The sequence below is a fragment of the Macrosteles quadrilineatus genome, unplaced genomic scaffold (genome assembly GCF_028750875.1).
Source record: "Macrosteles quadrilineatus isolate MER2022 unplaced genomic scaffold, UCM_ALF_1.0 Scaffold_1__1_contigs__length_201487025, whole genome shotgun sequence".
Classification (NCBI taxonomy): domain Eukaryota; kingdom Metazoa; phylum Arthropoda; class Insecta; order Hemiptera; family Cicadellidae; genus Macrosteles; species Macrosteles quadrilineatus.
The window spans coordinates 113,906,776-113,929,395 of record NW_026542594.1 but is presented as its reverse complement, the minus strand read 5'-3'; the positions used below and the strand labels follow the sequence as shown (position 1 = coordinate 113,929,395).

General features: G+C 36.0%; 1 protein-coding gene across 1 annotated transcript in view; it reads left to right on the top strand.

Moving 5' to 3' along the window:
- Window positions 1-18,342, top strand: part of LOC128983493 (WD repeat-containing protein 3) — a 45,848-nt gene extending 27,506 nt beyond the window's left edge. Inside the window, exons 8-14 of the mRNA XM_054402796.1 lie at window positions 4,386-4,581; window positions 11,488-11,715; window positions 12,437-12,706; window positions 13,442-13,681; window positions 15,780-15,949; window positions 16,355-16,577; window positions 18,117-18,342. Of these exons, the coding sequence (XP_054258771.1) occupies window positions 4,386-4,581; window positions 11,488-11,715; window positions 12,437-12,706; window positions 13,442-13,681; window positions 15,780-15,949; window positions 16,355-16,577; window positions 18,117-18,281 (1,492 nt within the window). The 3' untranslated portion in view covers window positions 18,282-18,342. The remainder of the gene's footprint in view (window positions 1-4,385; window positions 4,582-11,487; window positions 11,716-12,436; window positions 12,707-13,441; window positions 13,682-15,779; window positions 15,950-16,354; window positions 16,578-18,116) is intronic.
- Window positions 18,343-22,620: the final 4,278 nt, after the last annotated feature.

Sequence of the window (22,620 nt, the reverse complement as noted above, 5' to 3'; positions counted from 1 at the left end):
TTTTTTTTTATCAGCTTCAAAACTAGTTAAGTTATAAGATGGATACAATTCTTGCAAAGTTTTTTCTGAAACTAAAATTTGGATTATCACAGAGTAAGATTTGATGTTGGGCAATTAGACTTTATAACTGTGTAAAAGGTGTGTATCCCTGAATTTATAAATTGCATTCTACACTTATTCACTGCCAAACATAATTCAGTAGAACCTTGATGAACCGAGAATTACACTTGCCTACATAACTTCATTACCCCAAGTAAAATACCAAGATAATTTTTATAATTGTATTTGAATCGTACAATCTTAGTTTGTTAAAAATGGATTGTATGTTCAACAATAATTGCAGTCCATTAGTGTTAAGCAGTATGGTCCCAAATTATTGTTTTTGATTTTGAAACATCACAGTTCATTTGACAAAATTATAGTTGAAGCAGCTCAATGTCAAGTCACGCTTGTGCAATAGTTTGTTTACATGCTTTCTCCAGACCACGGGGGAGGGGAGGGTCTGATAAGCCGTCTATTGTTCACCCCCAAGAAGGTCCGACCCTCATTAGTGCCGCTCGGCTGCACTCAGTGGGGAACCCAATACCACAAATCAATCTTTTAAATGAATACAAATATTTGGTAATAATTGTTTTATTAATATTCACCTTGAAATTTCAATAAATTTGGTGTAAAATTTGACAAAAATCTGTACCGTACATTCATTGGTAATTAAATAATAGGTAAAAATTTACCGATTTTCGTCAAGTTTTACCACCTGCTGTGCGCTATGTCACAAAAGCTGATAACGACATGGGTGATTAGTAACCATGGCAACTTGTTGAATGCGTGATGAAGGGAAACCCAAGAAATAGAAGAACAAAGAGAAAGAATAACGACGTTATCTTTATACCCTTTTTACAATTTCCGTTATTGTTATCTTTATGTAAGATTTTATGATTTTGTTTTATAGGTTTATAAAATAATTCTTTTTAACTACGGGAATATCAATTTATAATTTATCAACTTGCTTCTCTTCTGAAACAGCAATACCGGATGCATAATAAAGGTCAATGGCCTAAAATATCACGATTGTGCAATATTGTATTTTGATGTTGAAATTAAAATCACGACAAAAGTTTGTATATATCCATGGTCGTCAATAGAAAGATAAAATATCCATAACAAATATTTAATTTATAAAATAAGATTGTAGATTAGTTACAAGTTTTATATGTAGCCATAAACAGTTTTATGGCAGTAGGCAATGGCCAGCGGCAAATTCAATATTCACCAAAATACTGATTAAATTAGAGATAACATTTAACAGTCATCATTAGGGGTGTGCGATGCATCGAAAATGCATCGAAATTTCGATTCGATTCGATTCGATGCATCGAATCGCGATTCGATTCAGTGGTGGTCAAAAAACGATTCGATTCACGAGGGAGTCAGTATCCATATACGAAAAACGCCTGCAGAAAGTCAATGCAATACCCGCAATACAGGAGCGCGTTGCTGTTGCGTTTCCTTTACGAAGGCGTTCTTATTTAATACATTCTTTGCATTAAATATAGCTTTAATTGTTTTATATTTTTTTGTTTTGACATTGCAAATGATTAGAGGTTTGTTTTTTGTCTTGATGTAAGCAGAGTGTGAAATATTTTACTACTGTGAACCTAGCCAAAACAAGGTAGGTTACTCCAAAATCATTTTAAAAATAAGTCTGAAAAATTGTTACTTAATACTTAACTAGTAAGATTAATGTTATAGACTGATTCATTTGGTATTTTTGTTAGGTGTCTGCCGGTCCCCGTCCCCGAATTTTTGTTGGGGCAAAAGAAAAAAAAAGAATAATTTATTTCCAAAGAAACACTCTTATATTATTATATCTATTATTACAGAGGAATTAAAATGTTCAAATGAGAATTAAAAATTAAGTTGGCTCACGACCTTTAAGAATAAAGACACAACAGAGCAATTGCCGCACTGCCACTAGCCAGAGCCAGGTCTAGTCGTCTACTGATAAGAGTAACAAAAGCCGTGACGCAACACTAACAGTGCAAAGAAAACAAAGTCAAAAGAATAGAAAGACTATTTATCCAGACATACTAGTATAATCATTTATTGTTTATTCAATACCTAATTAAAAATATATTTTATTATTTTACATAATAAATTATAAACAAAAGAAATATCTGATATAGTGAACAGATCTGTATCTTGGTTAGATGGGGTTAAAAAAATATATTTCTAAGATCCAATACAATATTTACAACTCACAAATTACATTGAATTAATTTCTTTGAAAATAATCTCTAACAGTTTTGTGTTTTTGAATAAAGAAATATATTTCTTTGTCTCTACTTCCTTGTTTCATCACTTGCATTTTGTCAGCAATTGAAGCAACTGGGTAGCAACCGGGTGGTGTAAGAGGGGAGGGGGAGGGTCTATGACCTTGAATTCACACATCGTTGCCCGGGCCTGGCTGGTGAGACTGATTCATTGTTTTTGTTGACATACTACTACCCTTCCTTAAGAGAAAAAGGCCCTGCTGTTCCAAAAACATTGAGGGTAGTTTAAAAACATTGACCTGTGTTGCCAAGGGCACTAGGCTAGAAGATAGCATTTAACTTTCTTGTCTCTTGATTTAATATTATTTTAATCTTCTATATATTATTTAAGAGTTACTTTTCGGGTACCTAATTAGTTGTGATATTGTTTGGCTTTATTTGATGGATTTTTAATTCTTTTCATTCATTAGCTATCAAAATCAGTTGTTTTAGGATTTTAATCTCTTGCAGTAGGTCTATACTACTGTATGACATGATATGCATTTTTTAGTCCTTATTAATTATACCATAAACAATGTTTGTATGTTATTTACTGTTTTTGAGTTTTATAGGAAATTAGTTTACACAATATCTTTTCTTCAATGAGTTCTCCACTTGACATGTTGCTTCTAGCCTATTACTATTTTAGGCCCTATAAAAATAATGCCTAGGTAAAGCTGTAGGCCTACTGATGCCAATAATAATTATTTATTTATGATGATGTAACAAATAATGTAAGTGTGAGGTTATTATACTAAGGAGGTTAGGAGGCAGGGAATGAATGATACATATTGCATGGTGGAAACATATTATTTTTATTTTCTTCTTGCTTGCAGTCCTGAAGCCGGTCCACAGGCCCTAAACTTGTGATATGTAAATTTATTTCTTAATGGTCTTTTTATATTAAGTTCCATTCAAATTTGTTGTAATTTAGCTACCGGCACCTATTTAGTTATTTAAACAGTTATTAAAATGAGAATGAATGTCTTGATAAAAAAAATATTTTCTTCTTTCTTGCAGTTGAGCCAATTCAAGTAAAAATTATGAAATAGGCAAGTAAAGCAGCTCACTGGTATTTCCAGCAGTTATTCTAATACATATGATTGAAAATAAATATTTTTTCACCTAAAATTCATATGTTAAGTATGAAATAGGCCTAATACCACATCAACAAAAATTTGTATTACACAAATGTGATACATTTTAATTATTGTTAATCCACTCAATTGACAATTATGAATAGAAAAATACCGTATTGCTTCGAATCGAGTTGCATCGAATCGAATCGAAAATCTTTTGAATCGAATCGTTGCTTCGAATCGAAAATTTTTTGCTGCTTCGCACACCCCTAGTCATCATAAAACTATTATTTTTATGATAAAACAGAATTGGGGAAAGTCGTAAAGAAATAAAAGTGATAAAACTCAACAGTTCTTGGAAGTACTTCAATACAACAATTATTGTCGTGATAAAATGTTAATGGATTTGGGACTGCTAATGGGTTTTTTATTGCATCATCACGCTAGTAATAAATTATAAAGATCGTAAACAAACATCTGATAAGACTTTTATGTGCTCGGAACCAACTGCCGTTGACTACGATAGTAAACTGAAAGTAATTTATTATTATAATAGGCTGTACCGAACCGAATTTGTACCGTGTAAAATGCTGTACCGAACCGATGACGGTAATTAAGCTTGTACCGTACCGTACCGACTTTTTCGGTGCACCGCAGACCCCTACTAAATATAAATAAAAACAATGGACATTTTTAATTGATTTTTTTTAAATCTAGTCTCAAAAAAGTCTTGGAGCAATACAAGATTATTTTAATCTCGCAAATTATCAAACATTCGAGACCCATCCATCCCTAGTCTTTAGTTCTTTCAGTAATGCGCTTATAAAGACACGTCTACAGTTGTAAAACGACAGCCCTTTAAGGTTCTCTATATTCAAGGAAATAGGAAAAAGTCACACGCTGCCAGAGGCTGGGGAATCATTTCAGACTAACTGCAATATTGGACAGTTTGAGGTTCACACCTAATCATAATGTACATGTGTGTTGTGTGTAGGCCGTCCATGTCCAGCCTTCGCACAGTAGACACTGGATATGTGTTGTGTGTGACATTTGTGCCTGGAGATAGACATGTGCTGGCGGGACTCAACAATGGAAAGCTTCTCATCATAGACATCTCAGTTGGTGATATTCTCGAAGAGATCCCGGCTCACTCATCTGAGCTGTGGTCCATATGTCATCTGCCAGACCAAGTATGTTCGCTTGTCTCCTTTACACAAATTTAGCAATGAAACATCAATATTTGTATAACCAAGGGTAAAGAGACTGTTAAGGGAAAGTTTCAGTATTTTTGGATCAGATTCATAACACATTAGTCAATATAGATCACACTTAATTAATATTTCTTAGATATATTCTAAATTTTCAGAATTTTTTTAAATATCTCTCCGGAATCTTTAAATCTACTAATAAACCAAAGTCCCACCACTCCACAGTTTTACATCCTCCCTAAGATTCATAAAAACATTACACCTCCTCCAGGACGCCCAATAGTAGCTGGATGCAACTCAGCAACGGAACGCATCTCAGCCTACGTAGATTCTTATCTTCAGCCACATGTCATTAGCCTACCCTCTCATATTAAGGACACAAACCACTTTCTGGACCGCCTATCTTCAATAACCACCCCTCTACCACCAAATACCATATTGGTAACAATAGACGTCACTTCACTATACACAAACATCCCTCATGTACATGGCCTAGCTGCTATAGAACATTTCCTGGACCAAAGGCCTAACAATACGTCTCCGAGTACAGCTTTTTTAGTTAACTTAGCCAAATTTATCCTAGAAAAAAATAACTTTCAATTTGAAGGCACAAATTTTCTACAAATAAAGGGTACTGCAATGGGCACTAGAATGGCCCCATCATATGCCAATTTATTCATGGGCCGCCTTGAGCAATCATTCCTGAAAACACAAAAAACCCAACCCACCTGCTGGTTTTGTTTCATTGACGATATCTTCATGATCTGGACAAATTCAGAGGAGGATCTGACTAAATTTCTGAATGACCTCTCCAATTTCAGTCCCCTCCAATTCACCCACACCACGTCCACCACAGAAATCACTTTCCTGGATGTAAATTTAAAATTACAGAATGGTGTCATCGAAACTGGAATTCATATTAAACCAACCAACCACCTGCAATACCTTCACTTCAATAGCTGCCATCCTACCAACACTAAACGTTCAATTCCTTACAGCCAAGCCATGAGAGCCAAAAGAATTTGTTCCTCTGACATAGAACTGGAAAAGTTCAATAGCAGAATGAAAAACTCCCTTACTAAAAGAGGTTATCCGGCCAATCTAGTTGAAAACCAGATCCGTCTGGCTCAATCAGAAACCACCAACGTTAGGCCTACTCAAAAAAGAAACTCCCAACAAAACCTGCCGCTTATCACGACCTACCACCACGGCCTCCAATCCTTAAACACAATTTTAAAAGACGGTTTCAAAATCCTCAGAGCATCCCCACACACCACAGACTTCTTGGAAAAACCTCCCACAACTACATTCCGACAACCAGCCAATTTAAAAAAGTTGTTAGTTCACCCTAAACAGTCAAAACCTAACAAAGGCCAAGATAAACCCATAGAAGGCTCATTCCCATGTGACATGGCAAGATGCAAAACCTGCCACATTAATAGGCCCAGCACAACATTTACAAGCACATCAACAGGAGAAACCTTCAAAATTAAAGGACACAATACATGCTCCACGAAAAATGTTGTATATCAACTTCAATGCAACCATTGCCCATCTCAATACATTGGACTTACCACCACCAGTTTTAGAACAAGAATGAACAATCATAGGACAGATATAAAAAACAACCATCCAGAAAAACCAGTTAGTCCAGTCAATAAAGGGATTGTAGAGGACATGGAGAGGGGGAAAATTTGTTTCTGCGGGAATGTGTTCGGGGTAGTTAGAAGATAAAAATACCAAAAGTCCCCGCCCCTGGCCCTGCTGCTTCAGCGGGGGGAGGGGGGGAAAGACCCCATTTTTTAGTTTTTTACTTCTACACTGAAAACCGTGCATCGTACGGAAAAAATGTAAATTATAAAAAGAAAGATGATGAAATTCTCTACAAGAATGGTCATAATCGTTTCTTATGTTTATGCATTAGTTTTAAAGATATTCTCAAAATAATATAAAAATTATTTTCTAAATTGATTTTTCAGACGTTTTTTTCCAAATAAATTCATATAATCGATTAGCCTGCTGTTGTTTTACATTAGTAAGGATAGAAAACAGGTTTTGGAGCACTTAACTATATAATATAATATATCCATCGTGTATATTGTGTTAAAAATAGTTTATATAAATTTATTTAAGTTATGTCATAATTAATAATTTATTTAACTAATTAATAATTATTTAATAATAACAATGTCATAATTTTTGGCATAATTATTACTCTAAAAATGAAAAAGATTATGTTTGTAGCTACATTTGTCCAGGTTTATTTATAACAATTACCGAAACCAAGACTTTTAATACTATTGTTCATGATCTAACTCACTTGGGACGAGAGGGTCCGACTTCTGTCCCAAAAACAGGTGCCATCTGGAACTGAGAACCACCATCTAGGACATTTCCATCATTCAATTCTTGTTGATTAGACTCAATATCGGTTATCGAAGTAATAATGCGGTGTAGGCCTATATATTCTTTATCTTCCTCATTCATCAGAATGGGCATTCCATGTAAAAAGTTCCCTTAGCAGTTCTGGCATAACGGGGTACAATTGGACATGTTCTTGTATGCACAAATTGCACATGTGGCACTGTTATAATCTTCAGTACATTTCCAAAAAACAATCCTTTAAATCTTGATAACTTTTTTAACTTATACAAATCCTTTGAAACAGAATTAAAGGTTTCGCTCAAACGTTTTAATCATTGATATCGATGGTTAAACTCGTAGAGGACAAAGGGAGAGCCATATTTTCCCGTGACAACTTGTTGTCTGAAAATGACAACATTTGATTAATTACTTGCTGACTACGTAATGCAGCATCGTAACCGTTAACGGATTCATCTCTTTCAACCCCAGATGCTATTGATATGATGTCTTGAGTTTCAGGGAAGAGTGGGTGATTTTCAAACATTGCTATCAGTTTAGAAATATATGACATTTCACCATTTGTATCATTTAATCAAGGACAAATCTGTTTGTAAAACTACCCTCAGCCTCAGAAATGTGGGATTGGGAGCACAAAAAAAATCTGTTCACAGTTTTAACCAATGAACCACCAAACCCACTAGAAATATTGGGCTCGTTTTTTGCTAATATACTAAAGATTGTAGCAATGAAAGATGTACATGCAATGAAATGTCCATTAATTATTCCTCGTTGGCCGTTATACCAGAAATTCTAAGGGGACCGTTTATGCCAATTCTGATAAATGAGGACGATGAAGAATATAAACACTGCACTCTTACATCGATAGCAGATATTGAGTCTAATGAACAAGAATTGGATTATGGAGATGCCCTCGATGGCGATTCTCAGATCCGGATGGCACCTGTTTTCGAGACAGAAGTCGGAACCTCTCGTCCCAAGTGAGCCAGACCATGTACAATAGTATTAAGTCTTGGTTTCGGTAATTGTTATAAATAAACCTGGACAAATATAGCTACAAACATAATTTTTTTCATTTTTAGTGTGATAATTATGCCAAAATTACTTGTTTCCATGACAAATATACATAACTTATTTAAATTGATATAAACTGTTTTTAACAAAATATATACGACTGATATATTATATTATATAGGTTATTGCTTAAAAACCTATTTTTTATCCTGATTAATGTAAAACAACAACAGGCTAATGGATTATATGAACTATTTGACAAAAAACGCGTGAAAAATCAATTTATAAAAGAATTTTTATATTGTTTTGATAATATCTTTTAAACTAATGCATATACAGCAGAAATGAATATGATAATTCTTGTAGAGAATTTCATCATCTTTCTTTTTATAATTTACATTTTTTCCGTACGATGCACGGTTTTCAGTGTAGAAGTAAAAAACTAAGAAATGGGGTCTTTCCCCCCCTCCCCCCGCTGAAGCAGCAGGGCCAGGGGCGGGGACTTTTGGTATTTTTATCTTCTAACTACCCCAAACACATTCCCGCAGAAAAAAAATTTCCCCCTCTCCATGTCCTCTACACCCCTCTTTTGAGCATTCATTGACTGGACTAAGTGCCTATTCATGCTACCAGCCACAATATGCAAGATTTAAACAGTTGTTTCAATTCAAAAATAATAAGATCCTTCCCCCCCACCTGTAACCCATCACAACTAAGGAGATGGGAACTCTCTTATCAATGGTTCACCAAATCCAGGGAGCCCTCAAACCTCAATCTCAGATAGGCCTAACATTTTCCTTTCCCCTTCCACACCTAAAAAGCAGGCTTAGACTAAGTGTAAATAAAATCAATGACTCATAACCTGTAAATATTCATTTGTAAATTCATAGTGTGTTGGCAACACTGCTTCCTTACCAGTGAAAGACTCTTAATATCTAATGTGACTCTCCATGTTGAGAAAGGGGCCAGTGGCCTCGAAATATCCAGTGCTTATTTTGTTTGTTTGTGTTTTCTTCTGTGTTCTGTAGTGAATGAAGTGGGATGCCTACATTTTTTAAGGTAAGCCTGCTTATCCTATCCTTTCTCACACCTATTCTCAGGCAATTAGCCCTTTCTCTCCAAACCTAATCTTTCCATTATGTTTGAGTTTGAAGGTTTAGATAAAGATCAGCATTTTATTTTATTTTAACAGTTTTTATATACATCTCTTCTTTATATTATTTTGTTTTATGTTCTAATCTTTGAAATTAATATTATATAAATTAGCTATGTTCTTTCTAGTGATAGGCGGATCCAAGAAAATGTCGGTTCCGGATCCAGATACGTACTGTCATAAGGACGGGTAAAAAAAATTAATATTTACAGAAATCCAATTCAAATCATACTGTTTGAAATTAAATTTATTGTTTAAAGGTTGATGTAATAAAATATAGAATAATATAGCTTATTCTATATCTTATTACATCAACATTCTAGGCAATTTCACAGAATATGTCGACGTCTATAAATTATATGGCTTGGCAATGTCACAGTATTTGTCAACGTAAAAAACTAATATGGCTCGGCAATGTCACAGTATATGTCGACGTCAAAAATTATATGGCTAGGCAATGCCACAATATATGTGGACTTCAATAATGTCTCATTGCGGATACGGATAGTTAATGTCACAATATATGTTGATGTCAATAATAACTTATATGGCTCGGCAATGTCACAGTATATGTCGACGTCAAAAATTATATGGCTAGGCAATGTCACAATATATGTGGACTTCAATAATGTCTCATTGCGGATACGGATAGTTAATGTCACAATATATGTTGATGTCAATAATAACTTATATGGCTAGGCAATGTCACAGTAGTGTCGATAACATGGATACGGATAGTCACGTATATGGACAAAGATAGTCTTGTATATGGAAACAGATAGTCTTGTATACAGGGTGAATAAAAAGTCAAGACCCCCCCCAATATTTTTCTTAGTAAATATACAGAGATGTCGTTTTGGTGGTCGTGCAATCTTAGCAGGAAGTTTCATTTAATGATTTTGAAAGTTTTGAATGTCCCCCAAAAATTGGGGATTTTGGGGGCAATTTAACATTTTTTAATGTAAATCCCCTTCAAGTGACATCTAATTTTGAAGTGTTATAAAAAACCTTAAGAATGGTGGAAACCAGATAATTTTCTTGTGAAAAGAATAATTTACCCATCGGGGGTGGTCATGCAGCCTTGGCAGGAAATTATATGATTTTGAAAATTTTGAATACCCCCAAAGAGGGAGGATAATGGGACAAAAAAAAATTCTTCCAGCCCCCCCCCCTCACTATAATGCCCTACGCAAAACTTTTTTCTAATTTTACAGTGAAACTGTAAAAAACTAATTAAAGTAACTGAGCAAATTAAATTTAGGTAGGTACAAAATGGTACTAATTAGGAACTAAATTGTAAACATTTCCCAGGAACCCACAAAACACCCTCTTTTACTGGTAGAGGGGGGTGAATGCCTTACCTTGCAAGATCCCCCCCTCAATTAAAAAGTTAGATGGACGCCCATGATTCTCTTTGTTTTTCGGCCAGAAAATGCCTATTACATTTTTTACATTAATTCACACTCACTTAAAATCTATTAACCTATAAGGTTTATTTAATTGATTAGGGATATGTTTGAGTATAGTAATGAGGTTTATCATTTAAGGATGTTGCTGTTGCTTTACATTCCAAGATACTTGTCACTAACTTTTTGGTAATTTTTTTAAGTTACCTCCTCAAGTTATTCAGTAATTGCTTTATTTTTTTTTTTAAGTAGAAGAGTTTTAAATTTTAAGGTTGGAAAATGTGTCAGTTTGCTGATACTATTGTTAGAAAATATCCCTGTAGCTAAGAATAAGTAAGAATATAAGTTAGAAGTAGTGATGGGTTGATTCCAGAAATGTTCGATTCCATCGATTTCCATTATGTTAAAACAATTCCCGCAGTCGTATGGACATTGTCATTGTATCCCGCCATAACGGCAAAACCCTGAATAACTTCCGCGGTAACGGATCAACGTCATCGTCTTCTTCCGCGACAGCAGCAAAATCATGAATATCTCGTGCGGTTGTGAAGACATTATCGTCATCTTCCGCGATTGTGACAAAATTCTGATTATCTCCTGTGGCCATGTATCATCATCGTCTCCCGCGGTCACAGAAACGTAATTGTCATCTTGCGCAATCGCGGCGATAGCTGTAAATTTCCGGCCCGCAATCTTGGCTGACGCTTCGGGTATCGGTATCGAAATGGACTTTCAGCGGTCGATTCTCAATTCGGATTCAAAGACAAGAATCGGTGGAATCAAAAATCGACTCTTGGAACCAACCCATCCTTAGTAAGAAGCTATTACTGTGGGTGGCACAGAAATACCTAGACCCGGGACCGATTTACTTCTTCACTCTGATGTACCCAGAGGAAAAAACCACTATTGATGATGCAGTTTGTTTTCTGACAGACTGGTGTAGTGACAGGTGGTGGTGATTGCACTGTCAAGTTCTGGCAGCTAGAGTTGGTCCCAGACTCTGTCACCAACACCAAGGCCCGAGTGCTGAGTTTGCTTCACACAAGGACTTTGCAAGTTGATGATGCAGTTCTTTGTGTTCGTGTGTCTTCTAATTCCAAACTTCTGGCTGTTGCTCTGCTAGACTCTACAGTTAAAATCTTCTTTGTAGACACTCTAAAGGTAAGTCTTATGCTTTTTTTCTTACTACGTAAGAATGATTGATACGCTTTTTAGAGTATGGTTTGCTGGTCAATAATGTGTAATTACTGAGCTGTACCACATGCTTAGTTTTTAAAAAATAGGCTTTTTTGTAATGCCAATATCAAATTAGATTTTTAACTGTATATATTTAAAATGCAAAACATCTGCACACATACTGTAGTTAGTTATAAACCATTATGAATACCTCATTCATAATTAATATTTTTATCTCATTGTTGTGTAGTGATAATTTTTCTGATTATCGTTCAGTAAAAGATTTAAAAATTTTGAATTATTAATTTGGAGAACCTGTTGAAATCATGAAAAAGTGTTAATACAGTATTTAGTTGAAAATAGATGTATACGTTAGGCCTAATCTCATACAATGGCAACAAAATTTAGAATTGTTTATGGTACAAACTTTGTATAGATCTTCTACAATCACGATAATATATTTATATTTCTTTCTGAATAGCAAACGTGAGGCTCCTCACTATTTTTTTAACAAACCATTGTACCATATTGTAAACTACTTAGATATTTGCAATGGTTTTTGTTAATTTTATATAGCCTACGATAGTCTAAGGTGTAGGTAAATGCATCCCAGTAATACTTATACTTAAAATGCGAAAGATGATGTTTTTTACTAGAATATCTCCTTACAATATGATGTGTTTTTATTTCATACAAATGATTTCAGTTTTTCCTCCACCTGTACGGCCATAATCTGCCAGTTCTGTGCATGGACATATCGTCAGACTGCACCATTATTGCCACGGGCAGTGCAGATCGCAATGTCAAGATCTGGGGTTTGGACTTTGGTGATTGCCACAAGTCTATCTTTGCCCATGATGACTCTGTAACAGCTCTAGCGTTTGTTCCCCAAACTCACTACTTCTTCACTTGTGGCAAAGATGGCAAAGTCAAACAGTGGGATGCTGATAATTTCCAAAAAATAATCAGTTTGGATGTAAGTGTTCAACTTATCTAAAATGTTTTCTTTCATGGGTAAGAAATTTAGAATTATTGCATTTTTTACATTTAAAAAATCCTTTCAGTAAATGTACATATAGGGAATAAGCAAATCAATTCACATGATAAGACCTGGGCTAAGGACAGATTTACTTTTTCTTTGTTATGTCCCCAGAAGCCAAAAACACCATCCATTCAAATTCATATATATACAAATACAATTTTAAGGAAATATTTGTGTGAAAATCCAAACAGGCAAATGGAAATTTGATTGGTTTGCTGTGGCGAGGGTGTTTTTTATATGGTGTACCTAAGTGTTAAGGAATTATTTAAGTGACAAGGTCAAATGTTAGATGCTTGTAAAATTCACTGTTTTCCATTCCTTACTTTGGTAAATATAGTTTCCCAAGAAAAAATTTTACACTCATCAACTAGTTCTTATAATTGCCACTTCTACTACATTTTACCAATTTCATAAAAATGGTACTAAACTACTAATCCATGGAGATGTGCCTAGACACCGCCTACGAGTCGATTTATCTTCATCGCTAACCATTCTGGAAATCTATAACACCTTAATTCAACCATTTTGGGTGTCTATTATAAGAAATGTTAGACTGTTGTTAATTTCCTTTTTTTCGTGTTGTATCTATTTCATAACTATTTGAAAATGTACCTATTCTTGATTTTGGATGAGAACAAGTTTGACAAGTAGAGCACATGTGTCTTGTAGGGTCATCACGGAGAGGCTTGGGGCCTGGCAGTGAGTCAGAATGGTAAGTACGTGGTGTCCTGTGGCAAGGACCGAGTGTTACGGCTATATGAGCGCACGGCGGAGCCCCTGGTGTTGGAAGATGAGCAGGAGGCTGAGCGAGCGGCCGAGGAGGAGGCTACACTGGCTACAGGCACTGACACAGTCACTCCTGCCAACTTCAACCTGGCCAGTAGGAAGACTGTCACTGCTGAGAAAGCTGTAAGTTAGTTGTTTGAATTGCTAAAATCACTGTTGTTACACTTGACAAAAAATCTAATAAAGGGTTGTTAAGAGGGGTTTAAAGCTGGGATAAAGTAGAACTCAGTAGTAAAATCATTATTTGTCAAAGGAGTCTGCGTGCCAGTTTTTACATTATTTTAACATTTGGGTTATACATAAAATATTGTGCATGAATTCACCCAACACACTGTGAAACTGAGCCAGAACGTCATTTGTGGTCACAGTGAAGTCGTGAATGTCTTCTGCAGGAATGGCGAAAAAGTGAACATTTTCAGAGGTGAAAGAGGAATCGTGATCATATTCCAAGGTCAAGGCAAAATTGAGACCATCTTCCCGGGTCTTATCAAAATATTCAGCTTCAGACCAACATCTTTTAGGTGCTTTCTGCGATTTTAAAGATAAAAACTCAGCTTGGCACGAGTTTGACCTTAAAATATTGGGGACCATTTGACTTTCTTGTTATTGGAGTGTCTATAGGTAGGAGGAGATTTACAGATCAATTGTAGGGCATGTAGTTGTCCCTACAACTCCCCCCCCCCTGGAGTTGTATGATGTTGGTGTGGTGTTCCTAGGCAGAGCTGTTGCTGGAGTGTCTACAGTAGGAGGAGATTACAGATCAGTTGTAGAGCATGTAGCCCAGTCTGAAGTTGGTGTAGTGTATGTTAAGAAGAGATGTTGCTGGAGTGTTTGTAGGTAGGGGAGACTATGGATCAGTTGAAGGGCATGTAGCACAGTCTGATGTTGGTATGGTGTTCCTAGGCTGAGCTGTTGCTGGAGTGTCTGTAGGTAGGGGAGATTATGGATCAGTTGAAGGGCATCTAGCACAGTCTGATGTTGGTATGGTGTTCCTAGGCTGAGCTGTTGCTGGAGTGTCTGTAGGTAGGGGAGATTATGGATCAGTTGAAGGGCATGTAGCACAGTCTGATGTTGGTATGGTGTTCCTAGGCAGAGCTGTTGCTGGAGTGTCTGTAGGTAGGAGGAGATTATGGATCAGTTGTAGAGCATGTAGCACAGTCTGAAGTTGGTGTAGTGTTTGTTAAGAAGAGATGTTGCTGTGAGTGTTTGTACGTAGGGGAAGATTATGGATCAGTTGAAGGGCATGTAGCACAGTCTAAAGTTGGTGTGGTGTTTCTAGGCAGAGCTGTTGCTGGAGTGTCTGCAGGTAGGGTAGATTATGGATCAGTTGTAGGGCATGTAGCACAGTCTGAAGTTGGTGTAGTGTTTGTTAAGAAGAGCTGTTGCTGGAGTGTCTGTAGGTAGGAGGAGATTATGGATCAGTTGTAGAGCATGTAGCACAGTCTGAAGTTGGTGTAGTGTTTGTTAAGAAGAGATGTTGCTGTGAGTGTTTGTACGTAGGGGAAGATTATGGATCAGTTGAAGGGCATGTAGCACAGTCTAAAGTTGGTGTGGTGTTTCTAGGCAGAGCTGTTGCTGGAGTGTCTGCAGGTAGGGTAGATTATGGATCAGTTGTAGGGCATGTAGCACAGTCTGAAGTTGGTGTAGTGTTTGTTAAGAAGAGCTGTTGCTGGAGTGTCTGTAGGTAGGAGGAGATTATGGATCAGTTGTAGAGCATGTAGCACAGTCTGAAGTTGGTGTAGTGTTTGTTAAGAAGAGATGTTGCTGTGAGTGTTTGTACGTAGGGGAAGATTATGGATCAGTTGAAGGGCATGTAGCACAGTCTAAAGTTGGTGTGGTGTTCCTAGGCAGAGCTGTTGCTGGAGTGTCTGCAGGTAGGGGAGATTATGGATCAGTTGTAGGGCATGTAGCACAGTCTGATGTTGGTGTGGTGTTCCTAGGCAGAGCTGTTGCTGGAGTGTCTGCAGGTAGGGTAGATTATGGATCAGTTGTAGGGCATGTAGCACAGTCTGAAGTTGGTGTAGTGTTTGTTAAGAAGAGCTGTTGCTGGAGTGTCTGCAGGTAGGGGAGATTATGGATCAGTTGAAGGGCATGTAGCACAGTCTGATGTTGGTGTGATGTTTTTAGGCAGAGCTGTTGCTGGAGTGTCTGCAGGTAGGAGGAGATTATGGATCAGTTGAAGGGCATGTAGCACAGTCTGATGTTGGTGTGATGTTTCTAGGCAGAGCTGTTGCTGGAGTGTCTGCAGGTAGGAGGAGAGTATAGATCAGCTGTAACAGAGAATGCCAAAGGTGGATATCCCCCTCCCCCTGCTCCGGCTATCATGGCTGCCTTCAATGCTAAGACTGCTGATGACTACTTATTGGAGGTTATCAAGAGGATCAAAGCCAGGTTTGTATTTTATGGTTTTAGTTTTAGATGGGGTAAAATTTATACCTTAGGAGCCTTGAATGAGCATAGGCGGGTGTGGTCAGTGTTCAATTATGATTTGGCTGGGCTCAGACTATATGGATTAATCATTCATTATTCAATTAGTCATTGGCCATCATCATCACCCAAGTTATAGCTTATTGATTATCAATTTAGTTTCTTTAAAAGTTATGTTGAAACATTTAAACAAAAACAATCTAAAATAACCTGAGACTAGTCTTGAACTGCAGACTACTGCTGGAGCGGTACCGATGTTGACTCTTATGTTGTTGCCGTACATGTGTGTGAGTTACTGTCGCAGCTCAAGCTACTACTACAAAGACCTCCACTCAGTTCCAGGATTGTTAGTTCTGTGTTGTGTTACAGTGACCTGGAAGAGACTCTTCTGCTGTTGCCGTACACATCTGTGTGTGAGCTACTGCCACTGCTCAAGCCACTACTATGCAGACCTCTACACAGTGATTTGGTGTGTCGTTTGCTAATTTTCTTGTTAAGAGTGCATCACAGACCCATCTCTGCCACTCCGGCTCTTCAGCCTCTTATCACAGAGCTCGGCCTCTTAGCTGCTGCTAGGGCTGCAGAACTCAGGGTGAGAACCATCACTCAACTCTAATATACATGTCTTTAAAGAATTAACATTAAAAGAGTCAATTTTGATGTTTTTAAATTGACACATCAATTTAGTAGGACTCTGTTGTCATTAGGCATTGATTGATGATACTTTCTAACAACATTTATTATGACATCAACAAATTATTAAAAAGCCATAGGCCTAAGTTATTTATCCAAAAATGTGCAAAAATTATTGTTTATGATAGGGACAGTAATAATTAAGCTTTCTAAGCTGCTGTAGTTAAAGATTTCTGGAGTACATTCAAGGTGTAATAATATCCTTGTTTTCCGTTGTAAACACAATCAAATTTAACTTTTTCAGGAGAAGTAACTTAAAATTGATCCTTTATTTAAGTTTTGCATTAATTAATATCTTCAGTGAGCTCATGTTGCAATGTAGTAAACTAGTTCAAATCTAACACTAGCACTGTAATCTTTACTTCGACCCTAATATTCAAGATGGTTGGTTACTCCCCTTGAAGACATCCCTTCAGTACTGTCATAGGTCTCGCACAGTCACATGCCTACCAACAAACAAGGTTTCCTTAACTTTTGTCACTTTCTTGTCGAAAACTGATGGACCAGCTTTAGCTAGTAGTGTGAATTGTATGGCTGTCTCCAAACTCACTTTTATATTCTTATCTTGCCATGGATTTTTATTTTAATAATAAAAAAATTTGTAAGTTATGAAATTTAGTAATTATATTTTTATGAACTCAAACGCATGGTGTTTTTGGCCTCTGGGAACCTTAAAACAAAAAACAAAATCAGTCCAGGGTGTAGGTCTTACCATGATACCTAAGGTATAGCTTATTCCCCATATGGGAAATTCGCTAAAATCAATAATCTCCCATAATAACTGCTAAGAATCGACAGTATAATATATTGATAATGAACGCATATTATCATGTGTGTTTTGTTATGCATTTTCATCACTTCGTAACGAAAGTAACTATTTTCGATAACAGCTGACATCAATGAAAGTAGGTAGTCGTTTCCCAAGCTCTAATTTAGGGCGAGGGAAAATCAATCAGCTGAATATTAGGGACGAAGTAAAGATTACAGTGCTAGTGTTAGATTTGAACTAGTTTACTACATTGCAACATGAGCTCACTGAAGATATTAATTAATGCAAAACTTAAATAAAGGATCAATTTTAAGTTACTTCTCCTGAAAAAGTTAAATTTACTTTCCCTCCCTCTTGATTAGTTCTCCATTAACTCACTACGCACGCTAGTGTTTTGTCACGGTTTATTTTTATGATTTGAATCAGCTGTTGTTTTGTTAAAAGTTTTATTCTTTTATTTTGATCCTCGGCTTCGCCTCACACGTGAAATTGGGGCTTCTTGTGTTCGGCTTTGCCTCACACAAAAACTTGAGCGCGCGCCAAAAAATGCCACTTTCGGTCCTAGTAATGAAATATACTATTACCAGACTAGATTTACAAATAACTATTAAACAAGGTTCCAACATTTTGCTAACCAATCTTGCAATAAAACAGAGAATTGATTTGCAGGATTTAATTGGAGTAAACTACCATGGCCTTTTGTTTCTCCAACGAGAAGTTGAGGCCAAAGAAGGAGTTCAACTCTTCAGAGACGCCACAATTGAGAGAAAAGAAAGGGATAAGAAAAAAAGGAAAAGAGCTAAGGCTATCCAGAGAGCAGTTCTAACTTTGTAAATTGACCATTAAAGTTTTGTAAATAAGAAATAACAATAAATATCTGTTATTATAACCCTGAGATCTGTAAAAATGTGTTTGCTTTTTGTAATACTTTATGCATAAGTATTAATATTTTTAAAACAATTAATTGTATCAATATTGTATTTGTATTAATATTAAAATAGTCTTCTAACTACTATTATTCTAATATTAAAATAATTGAAGAATTAATATAATTGAAAGGGATGACAAAGTCTTAGTCAGTAAGAAAGCTACACAATGCATCACACTCCATTTTACACTCATCCTTCACTCAAATTTAGGTTAAAATAGGCACTTAGGTTTGTCCGCATCTCAAACGAAAATAATAATAATAATAATATTGTAAATAATAAAGCTACATAACAAATCAGATTTGATGATTTGTTTAATATTTGTATTGCTCTTAATTTGTTGATTTTATATAATAGAATAGAAAATATTATAGGTTTTTTTGTTTCTTAAGGAGCTTTGTTCAAATTTTCGTATGCTCAAATTTAAGTACAGTGTACCCATTTAAGAGACACTGGGGTTATACTATTTACACGTTGATAGAGCTATTCAAAAATGCATTTCTTCCAGAACTATATATAGCAAGGCATTTTAGGTAGATACAGAAAGGTTCTCAATTTTTAAGAGGAATATATCGTGTCTCATTTGTTTACAAATGCAATTTTAATGAGCAGAGTGAATTATTATGTACTACTATACGGAAGATTACCTAAGACAAGACCAGTGTTGGGAAGCAGCTAGTGTCGCTACAGTAGCACGCTACTTTTTAAGATTTTGTAGCTTTAGCTGTAGCTAGCTACATTTTTAAGTAGGTAGTTGTAGCGGAATTTTAGCTACTTTTCTCACTACATTAACATTGATTGAGATAGTGATTTATATCAAAACCGTACGTGAAACAACCTCTTTCAAAATGAAATTTTCAAGAAAATTAGGCCAAACTACACTCTTGGCTTCATACAGCTGGTCACAGCAGTTTCATTACCTATTACAACGTTGTGTGGACATGGAGACCATTATTTGAGTGTTATCCACATTTTTGGCTCTCAATTCCTTCATTTGCTACTCTATGATTACTGTCAGACAAAATAAAATCCCTAGATGCAGACGACGTTTAATTAAACGTTACCGGTGACAAGAGAGGCTATTGAATGCTTGCAAGTGATTGACAGGGGAATTAGTAATGAATTTAGTTTCTTTATTTTATCGATAGTTTCAACTTGGGTTTTAATGGAAACCAAGACTAATCCTTAAAATAATGAGAAAGCTGGTCTATCAACCTTAGCTTCAGCTGTTGATTGTGGTTCATCATCACAAGCCCTTCGTTAGTTGGATTACGAAGATTTTTCAAAGGTTTACTAAATTAATGAAGAGGAAATTACCTGATGAAATTTATGATATGCCTAGACTACATGATAATTGTAACAAAAAAATCTCCATATAACATGAATCTTACATTGAAAAATTAGAATAGTTTGCTCTTGCTAACAGCTCTTGTCAAGGACTATTCCTAGGCAAGACTATTCTATTGGATTAAGATGAATACCAAGTTCAATTAATGGGAATATATCTGTTAAGTGCTTGTAAGAATAGGCCTACTATAGCCAACTTGTTACATAGCCAAGTAGGTCTACGTGTTAGATAGCAGTCTGTAAAGATAGCCGGATAAAACACATGAATTACCTGGTGAAAAACCGGTTCCCACCCCTATATGACGAGTACAGTAGACTCCCTCTTATCCGGACACCTTTTAACCGGACATTGGTTTAACCAGACCACACTCGGTAGAAGTGACATCTCTTTATCCGGATAATTTTTATCAGCACATCGGTTTAACTGGACTAGATTGGCAGGAAGTGGGCGATACTGAAACGACTGTTCTCGTGGGAAACATTTGAGACCAGTGATTACGTGTCTAAATACAATGCTCTCCTAATTTGAAGTCAAATACTGTATTGAGTATGCATTTAAACGGTCCATTTTAATGAGATTTTGGGGACATCGGTTTAACCAGAAAAACCGTTATCCGGGCTGGCCTCAGTCTTGAGGAGTCTGGATAAGAGGGAGTCTACTGTAGTCTTGTAATAGTAGCTGAAAACTGTGAAGTAAATCAGTCACTCCTGTTAGTACAAATCAAATTCTGTCATTCATCTGTGGGATGGGGGTCAACTCGGGATTGAAAGGCGTTGTCCATTGACAGGATGTGAAAGCAGAAATGTGAATAGACGTAGAACATGAGTATGAGTGTCTTGGGGTGTTTACAGAATGTCGTATATACACAATGAGACTGGCAGCCAGTGATAGTAATTTTCAAGCGAGAACAAGACATATGTCATGACTTGAAGACATTGTGCTTGCTGATCAGTGTGTTTACTCTACCATTGTCCTCGGAATCATTGTCTGAAACGTTGTCTGTGTTTTTGGCTACTATGACAAGAATAACCCTTTTTATAAGGAAGGGAACCGTATAAAACTATCTTTGGAGCAAAACTTAACAGTTTATCTTTTAAATATATTGTAGAAAGACTATTTTAGTATTAATTTAGTTAGTATACCACACTAAACTCGGACATTGTTTCTTCTAACATTCACTTTGGTACTTTTTTTTGTCCAAGGATGCTAGGCACGAGCCCGGGATTGTTTTTCACATTACTTCAGGCTAGACCTAGGGGTTGCGGCATTATTACTTAGATAAAATCCATTGGTAATCAGTGGGATTTGAACCCGGGATCTAGGGAACCGAAGTCCCGCGCTCTAACCACTAGACCAGCTCTACTGAACTAGACAATAATTAATCTATATGGACCAGGTGTGGCAGTTTTTTTGTTAAAAAAAGAATACAGTTGAATATATTCAGTTTGATTTAATATTCCCTGTATAGGAAAGATACAGTAACTGTATTGTACAACCCACTCTGTTGATGGCTTTACAGAACTAATGGTAACAACTTTAATATTTAAATTGAATGACTACTTCATGGCAGTGTAGGTATATCTTTAGCCAAAGCTTCTACTTTCCTTGACTGTCCTTACAGGAATTACTTATCAACCCAGGTATGGAACATTACTATACAACCTAATGGATTGCTTTTTATGTAATCAAATGAATTGTTTATCAGTGATGTTCTTCGGGCAAACAATTCAACTTTCATTATCTTAGTTTATAGCTGTCATAACATTCATAGGAGTTATTCTTGTTAGCCTTACAAGTACGGTAGTTTCTTCAAATCAACTTTTGAACTGTTTAGATGATAATTTTTAGTGGCAGGAAAATATTATTTCTCACTTGTTTGTTTTTCTTCAGAGTTGGCACCTTTATGGGGTTTTTACCTATAAAGTTCAGTCCATTGAAATTAAATAAAAAAGGTTGGTTGTACAAAACAATTGAATGTCTTCTCTATTGTACTTTAACAGCTTTCTCAAGAGTTAAGTGTTGTTCAAAGCTGAGTAAACATCTATGAGCTTAAAATTTTAGGTTACCTTTTATTATTGATTGTCTATTCATTCACTGATAACTTATTTATAAGCTAACTAGCTGAACCCGGCAGACGTTGTCTTGCCTTTGACTATTTATAATTTAAGTACCGTAACGTTTAATTGTCTTATTGTATATGAAGTGCTTATAACTAAATTAAAATACGTACGACAACTAATGAAACACATATAGTACAAAGGATAACCGATTCTTTATTATTGCTCTTATATTAATGCTAGTTGGGTAGACAATATTTTTGGTCTTTCTATTCGGCTCAATCACGTCCTGGTTGAAGTTCGTTCGCTACGCTCACTCACCTTTAGGAACCAACTTGTTTAATTGAAACAGCTGTTAAGATTCATTAATTCCATTTCTCATAAGGTTAACATGGGAAACTCCAGAGCCACTGGGGCGGAGCCGATTGGACGGATCACAAAATTGATGGTGTATAAACCTATTCCATGAAATTCTACACGTATGTACCAAAGTTTCGTGGCAATCGGTTCAGCGGTGTCTGAGTTTATTACTGCCAAATATATATACAAACATCCTTTTTTATACTTATAGATAACTTAAGGAAAATATGATATGTTTTAAGCATGTATATTAGATTTTCCATTTCATCTCTGACTCTCTTTGTAGTGGATGACCCAGGTTTCAGTTTTTTAAGCTATACCTAATCACATCCATCAGAGTTTAAGATTTATACGTCTCTCGATGTTGTCAATCAGTTAATCCATTTAGAACATGAACAAACACAATACAAAACACAACAACTATCAACGGGTCAAATGTTTCGCAATGATCAGAATGTTCCTGTTGATGGCTTAGTTGT